Source organism: Lolium rigidum, chromosome 7 (assembly GCF_022539505.1).
Source record: "Lolium rigidum isolate FL_2022 chromosome 7, APGP_CSIRO_Lrig_0.1, whole genome shotgun sequence".
Lineage (NCBI taxonomy): Eukaryota > Viridiplantae > Streptophyta > Magnoliopsida > Poales > Poaceae > Lolium > Lolium rigidum.
Window position 1 is genome coordinate 311389318 of NC_061514.1, and position 8113 is coordinate 311397430.

The 8113-nt window shown below is 49.0% G+C and overlaps 1 protein-coding gene across 1 annotated transcript; it reads left to right on the forward strand.

The window, feature by feature from the left end:
- Positions 1-494: 494 nt before the first annotated feature.
- On the forward strand, positions 495-7157 carry LOC124677819 (transketolase, chloroplastic-like). The gene is made up of 7 exons (XM_047213772.1): positions 495-896; positions 2697-2787; positions 2892-2997; positions 3091-3373; positions 3472-3620; positions 5928-6081; positions 6201-7157. The coding sequence occupies exons 1-7, from the start codon at positions 495-497 to the stop codon at positions 7155-7157; spliced, it is 2142 nt and encodes a 713-aa protein (XP_047069728.1).
- The last annotated feature ends 956 nt before the right edge of the window (positions 7158-8113 follow it).

An 8113-nucleotide genomic window follows, 5' to 3' on the forward strand; every position in this document is an offset into this window, starting at 1 on the left:
AAAATGATGCCATGTGTAATCACAATTCCGAGTTGAAACCTGTCATTTACAATTCCTGTGGCAACCAAACAAATTCAATATTGAATTCTACTGTCATTTACAATTCTTGTGACAACCAAACAAGTGTCTATTTCTGAAATTACAATGTAAATGAAATGAATACATGTATTCATTTCAAAATGCTACAAATGAAATGAAAATCTGGCTTCCAAACGACTTCTAAGAGAAAAACAAAGTACCTTATTTATGGACAGATGATGCAGCTGGTAGATCAACGAAAGTTTGTATGTGCATATTTTGCGAGAGGTGGATTGTTTCGAGAAGGAACGACGGGAGACGTGGAGGAAACGCGTCACATCTGTTCAGTTTGGTGCAAATATTGATGGACCCCACCGCACTTCAGCGACTCAAACTTCACTTCTGCTGCTCCACTCCCCAACACAGCAAGTCAGCAAGACACGCGTGCGTGCCCGAGAAACCTCGCAGAGCCAGCCATGACGCCGCCGACTCCAGCTCGCATTCCCACCTCGCCCGCGTCCACGGCGGCGGCCGGCCGTGGCTCTCTCCTCTTCCGTCGCCCGTTCGTCGCCGGCAGGCCCGGCGGCCGACCGGCGACCGCGCTCTTCGCCCGGACGCCGGCGGCGGCGGAGCTGGTGGAGCGGTCGGTGAACACCATCCGGTTCCTGGCCGTGGACGCAGTGGAGAAGGCCAACTCCGGCCACCCGGGGCTCCCCATGGGCTGCGCTCCCCTGGGCCACGTCCTCTTCGACGAGTTCCTCCGCTTCAACCCCAGGAACCCCGGCTGGTTCGACCGCGACCGCTTCGTGCTCTCCGCCGGCCACGGCTGCATGCTCCACTACGCGCTGCTCCACCTCGCAGGATATCAAGGCGTCACGGTGAGCTCGAATTCTTGTCTAATTTTTCGATTTATAGGGGGGTTTAGTTGAGGGTTTGCTGCGGTTGATTTCAGTGAACAGTCTCAGCTGACAAAAAGAAATAAGAAGGCCGGTGGAGATCAGAAAACCAAAACTGATCATGAGTGCATATGCACCTGGTATGTATAAAACATATTTTAAAAAGTAAAAAAAATTAGGAAAAAAAAATTAGCATGTAGAGGGACACGTTCAGTTTTACAGAACCAAATAAGTTGTATGGTAGTTTCAAGTTCTTGCATATGTCGATCTGTCACAGCTCAGAACTATGCATTTTCCGCTCTGTTTAACTTTGAGAAATTTCTGAATATTAAATTATCTTTTGGCTGTTGGATGCTAATTTCATTTAAATGGGAGCAATCTCTATAGGGTGAGCATGTTGGAAAACTGTTTGGTGGTTCATTTTGCATCTATCTGACCTCTGAAAGTCGTTCTTCAAAGTTTCTGTTAGCTCGATCCTTGTATACCGCCCATCTCTTTCTTGTTTTTCGAATTTTCACCTTGTGGAGAGGTTCCCCACCTGAATATATTGAAAAAAAGGGCTAAAACCCCAGATTGTTTTACAGCAAAGAGGCAGAGAGGACAGAGGGAACAGAGCGGAGTCGGAAGGAGAGGGGAGGGTTACATAGGCTGGCCACGGAGGATTTCGTGCCAGACATCAAAAGCAGCCCTAGTTTCGACAGGGAAACGTCCGCGCCAGAGGGTTGCGTCGTCGCGGCAAACCTTGAGGAGCAGTGGCATGGACGGCGGCGTGGCTTGGAAGACTGCCATGTTCCGCTGTTTCCAGATATGCCAACAGCAGAGGACGAAGGCTGGGGCAGTTTCAGGAGCGATCGCGGGCGGCATGGGCAGGAGGTGGAGGTCCCGGACGTGTGCATCGCGAGGAATGGAGACTCCGAGGGAGCTCCAGAACACGGAGACGGCGGGACAGTGGAAGGCCATGTGGCTAGCCGTTTCGAGCTTCTCGGGGCACAGAGGGCAGCTCGCTTCATCGGCGGTGACGATGCACTTGCGGAGGAGGACGTCGCGCGTGTGAACCCTGGACTGCACGAGGAGTCAGGCGAAGAACCGCACGCAGGAGGGCGCGCGGCAGCTCCAGATGAAAGTCGCGTGCGGCGAGGAGACGCCGCCGAAACGGCAGAGGCGGTAGAGGTTTTTTGAACCTCTGAAAGTCGTTCTTCAAAGTTTCTGTTAGCTCGATCCTTGTATACCGCCCATCTCTTGATTTGTATACGGTATGGTTTGATCGTGGTAGGTTGAAGTTTGAGTTACAGTATGTTTGAACGCCTGAGGTCGAGCAATTTGTTCATAATTCGGAAACTTACAGTCATAGAGAATCGTACCAATTGATTTAGTAGGTCTGAAATCCTAATTCCTTATATGCTTGCAACGTGAAGTGGTTTGTATCCCGTCAAAAGATGATAGAGAATACCATACAAAAATCATCATATTGTTTATTTGTATTAATATTCGTCGCTAGGTAATTACAGATGAAAGAATTGCCAAAGAATGAATGAAAGTTGATCCTACATGGTTTCAAAATTAGCTTAGTTTTTTGCAAATAAAATTAGCTTAGTTGAAGCAACAAATGAAACTTCAAAATATATTTCATTTTCATAATGATTAAACTAACATGTAAGCTAGGGAGTTGAATTATGGCACCGGGCCTTCTTCATTTTTTTTCTTCTTTCCATATCTATCATATACATGGCTCACTAGGGGTTTGAATCTATGTTATTTATATACATATGTTCGTTGTTACAGATGGATGATCTGAAAGCTTTCCGGCAGTGGGGAAGCAGAACTCCTGGCCATCCAGAAAATTTTGAAACAGCTGGTGTTGAAGTCACAACTGGTTTGCCTTTGTACACTTTACTGAACATTTTAATCTTTGTTTCTTTCCTCTATTTTTTTGTGGGAATAACCAAATGTTTGGTGAACTGTTCACATGTTATGCAGGTCCTTTGGGGCAGGGCTTTGCAAACGCTGTTGGACTAGCGCTAGCAGAGAAACATCTGGCTGCTCGTTTCAACAAGACTGATTTCACCATCGTGGACCATTACACGTAAACAATATTTACTTGCTTGACCAAATATAATTAACATCCTGATGTGTTCCGGGACAGGGTTAATGTGATTTTTTTTCTTGATGGTCTTAGTTATGTCATACTTGGGGATGGTTGCCAGATGGAAGGTGTTGCGAATGAGGCGTCCTCCCTTGCTGGTCATTGGGGTCTCGGAAAGTTGATTGCCTTCTATGATGATAATCATATATCAATCGATGGTAGTACTGATATTGCTTTCACTGAAGATGTGCTTGCTCGATATGAAGCCCTAGGATGGCATACTATCTGGGTGAAGAATGGAAACACTGGTTATGATGACATCCGTGCAGCAATAAAAGAAGCAAAGGAAGTCAAAGATAAGCCAACTCTTATCAAGGTGAGCAAATGGACAGTAATATTTCTTTTGTTTGTCAGTTCAATACAAGTTTATCAGACAACAGCCAACAGGAACTTTTTTTTTTTTTGTATATGTAGGTGACTACTACAATTGGTTATGGGTCTCCTAACAAGGCAAGCACCCACAGTGTCCATGGCAGCGCTCTAGGTTCCAAAGAAGTTGAGGCAACCAGGAAAAATCTTCTCTGGCCGCATGAGCCGTTCCATGTCCCTGATGAGGTGAAAAGGTACATTGTAGTTCATGGTGAACTTAACCTGTAGAGATTCGTAATCCCAAATAGATAACTCTGTTAGAAATCAAACTAGTACTCCCTCCGATCCATAATATGTGTCGTGATTTTAGTTCAAAATTGAACTAAAACCATGGGACTTATTATCGATTGGAGGGAGTAGTTCTTTTATTGGAGTTCTTCTGGATGTTCCATGCTTCGTACAGTCTTGACATGGTTTTTTATTTTTCGCGAAAACGCAAAAGGTTTGCGTTTCGATTCATTGATAGAAAGGAAGTTTACATTACAAGCCTAAGAAAAGGCCGAACACCCACAGTACACACCCGACACTCAAACTAGACTACGACAAAAAGGCCGAAATCCGTCGAGTGCTCCTCCGGGACACTACAGAGTGAGCTCCTCCGCAAGACAGAACCCTTGCCGATGAAAGTCGCAGTGCTCGCGCATCGTCGAAATTACCAAGAACCTGCCAGCTGCAGCCAAGACGCGTACCACCTGAATCCCGCGAGCCCACCACGGCTCAGCTGGGAGCAATTGCTGCTCCGGCCTCGACCCAAATCCGAGGAACGCCGTCGGCGCAGCGGCTAGCTCCCGGCAACCTTGACAGACGTGCAAGCGTGCAGTCTTCAGCAGCCCGCCAACAAACACGGAGGCCAGCCCACCACTGCTCATCCAGAGGCATGCTCGCGCTGATCGAGGAAGATCCTCATCGCGCAAGCCACCGCGATACTACTCGAGAGGCTAGCGCGCTACCTGCATCGCAAGACACCTCCCATGTGGTCAGCGCTAAGATCCACGAGGAAGACGTACGGCCCGAACTCAAGTTCCCAAGACGACGCCTCCAAGGAGGGTACGGCGTCCAAGACGCCGTCGTCGCCCGATTTGGCTAGCCAAATCTGAGGTTTTCACCCGAAACATGAGACCCTAGGCAAGGGAGGTGCCGAAACTCCTCGGTGACGCCACAAGAGGAAAACGGCGCCCTCAGGCGTCGCCGTCATAGGCCCCGAAAGGCAGGGCTTTCGCCCAGAGCATGGTTCCTCACCACTGCAGGCACTATCATCCTTCGCCAAGACCTCCTGCGCTGACCCTTTTCTCTCAAAGCGCTAGCTTTGGCAGCGCAACCCACCGGCAGCACGTCCAGCGCGCCAGGTCGGGGGCAGCCATGCCCACAAAGGGACAGGCTGCCTAAGAGGGGCACTACTGAGCCGCAAGCGGCGTAGGTGCCACCATGGGGTGGGTCGCTGCGGGACTGCACACATCCACCTCAGAGAGCATCGCCGACCACCCAGCATCGTCCACCTTGTCACCAGCGCCGCGCGGGCGCCACGAGCCGCCACGCCAAGATGGCGTAGGGTTCCGCCCAACCCGGCCAGAGCAGCAGCACATGCGCTCGGAGCCGAGAAGGACGGACAAGGAGGAGGTGCCTGGCCGCACCCAGGCGCTGGAGGGCAGGACGGCCGGGGCCCGCCAAACCCAGATGGGCCCTTTGCCCAGATCCGAGCCAGCAAGCCCGCGCCGCCATGATGCCAACTCCGGCCGCCCAGCACAACCTGCCGCCAGCGCCGTCGCCCTTTCCCCAGCGCCGTCGCTGCCATCCCCAGCGCCGTCGCCGTCGCTGGCCACCCCTACAGCGCCGCCCGCCGCCGGACTTGGTGGCCGCCCGAGGGCAGCCGCCGCCTCCAGCACGGGGTCGCCGCCACGCCACGAAGCTTCCACGCCGCTGCTGAGGCAGCCGCGCCGCCGCACCCCTCGTCGAGCGCGCCGCCCTCACCGGCCGCGTCGGCCCGCGCCAAGGCTTCCGCGCGAGGGGGAGAGGAATCCCCGCCGCCGCCATCGCCCGGGCTTTGCCCAGCGACGCCCTCCGGCGGCGGCGAGGGGAGGGAGGAGCAGGAGGAGGGGCCTGGGCCGGTGGCGGCTAGGGTTCCCTCCCGTCGCCCACGGGAGCGACGAGGGGGAACGAGACCAGGCAAACAGGGTGGTTCTTTGGTCAGGTTCAAGAGGGGAACGAGACCAGGCCACATGGTTTTTTATTTCTGGTGATGTTTAAATGGTACATATATCTTGTATAGCAATGGTGTGTGTTGTTAGGAAACGGCCTTGGCATGATATCATATTACTGTTATTGGAGAATGCCAACTCAAATTTTCTGTTCTGAACCTTGCTGGAAACAATTCTGCAGTAGATATTTAACTTAAGTTTTGAACTAAGGCTCTTAATTTCATTTTCGGAATTAGGACATATTAATACAGTATTGAACTTTGTTTGTTCTGAACTGAAGTTTAATTATGTAAATAATCCTGACAGTCATTGGGGTCACCATCTTGATGAGGGTGCTTCTCTTGAAGCTGAATGGAATGCAAAGTTTGCGGAATATGAAAAGAAATACCAACAGGAGGGTGCTGAGCTAAATAGCATAATTTCAGGGGAACTGCCCTCTGAGTGGGATAAGGCCCTTCCAGTAAGTTCTCATCTGAACCTACAAAAAATGGCTTTCTTTATAATATTAAATACAGTGTCAGAATTATATATGTTCGAGATAGTGTGAAAATTTCTGACGTCTCTTTGTTTGTTTTGCAGACCTATACTCCCGAAAGCCCTGCTGATGCTACTAGGAACTTATCTCAACAGTGCTTAAATGCTCTTGCCAAAGTAATACCTGGATTTCTTGGCGGCAGTGCTGATCTTGCATCATCAAACATGACATTGCTAAAGATGTTTGGTGATTTCCAAAAGGACACTCCTGAAGAGAGAAACATCCGTTTCGGTGTTAGAGAGCATGCAATGGGTGCCATTTGTAATGCCATTGCTCTACATAGCCCTGGCCTAATACCTTACTGTTCAACATTCTTCGTGTTCACAGACTACATGAGAGCTCCTATTCGTCTTTCAGCATTATGTGGTTCAGGAGTGATCTATGTGATGACTCATGATTCCATTGGGCTTGGAGAAGATGGGCCAACCCATCAGCCAGTTGAGCAGTTGTTCAGTCTCCGAGCAATGCCAAATATATTAGTGCTCCGACCTGCTGATGGTACCGAGACCTCGGGGGCTTACAGGCTTGCAGTTATTAACAGGCAAAGGCCCTCTATCCTTGCGCTCTCTCGGCAGAAACTCCCGCAGCTGGAGGGCACATCAGTTGAAGGCGCCGCCAAGGGAGGATATGTTATTTCTGATAACTCTTTGGGAAACAAACCAGAGCTCATCCTCATTGGCACAGGCTCCGAGCTTGAGATCGCAGCAAAAGCTGCAGATGAGCTGAGGAAGGAGGGGAAATGTGTACGGGTTGTCTCACTTATTTGCTGGGAATTGTTTGAGGAGCAGTCTGAGGAATACAAGGAAAGTGTCCTCCCTCGTGATGTCAGTTCTAGGATTAGTGTCGAGGCTGGCGTTACATTGGGATGGGAGAAGTACGTCGGACAAAAGGGAAAAGCCATTGGCATTGACTGTTTCGGTTCAAGTGCTCCTGCTGGAAAAATATACAAAGAGCTTGGTTTGACGGTAGAAAATGTTATTGCAGCAGCCAAATCACTATAAGAGGGTCAGTCACGTCGCCATATGAAGGTTTGTTCCTGTATCCTGTCGTATCTTAATAAAGCAGCATTTTCTCAAGCTATATAGGAAACTTAATGAGATGTAAATAGTGCAATGTCCGCCTAATAAACTTTTTTTTTGTTTCCGATAGTTAGGTGGATGCCATTGTATTATTGCGACTTGTGTTGAATTACTGTCGCATGGCAAATAAAATGTCGATAACATTATCGTAAGTGAATTTATGGAGAATTTTATTCGAGCAATTGATACATATATTTCTAGCAAATAAAAAGCTTTTTTTTTTTTTGCCTCGTTTCAAAAAAAGATACATATATATGTATTTATTTCTAGCTTGTTGCCATCTATCTGCAAGTTATAGTGGCATTAGGATTACATAGCCAGGATCTAAACTTCATTGCAATCTCTTCTTTGTGTGGATAGAGTTGAGCTGATAATGTCACCACGAATTCCTCCAAAGCTCTGCCTTTCGACAGCAGAAAATTTGCAAGTATCCTATCTAGGCCAGTCCCTCTGTATTTTGCAATGGTGATTCTTGTCAGGCTATGACTGGAGCAAGGGATGCCCATCTTCCACATGTTCCCATACATCTCACAGTCATCGCCAACACCATAGCTGTCACCATTGCCGTTGTTGTCGCCATCGTCATAGTTGTGGCCATCATCATAGTCCTCGTCATCATAGTCACCGTCATCATCGAAGTAATCGTCATCATCATCGTAGTCGTGGCCATTGCCACTATAATGGTTGTGGCCATTCCTATTATGGTTGTGGCCATTGCCACTATAATGGTTGTGGCCACTCCTATTATAATGGTTGTGGGCATTGCTATTATATTGGTTGTGGCCATTGCCATTGTCATAATCATGACCACCATTGCTATTGCGGTACTTGTGGGTCTTGGCATTCCCATAGTCGTGACCATCGCCATTGCCGTAGTT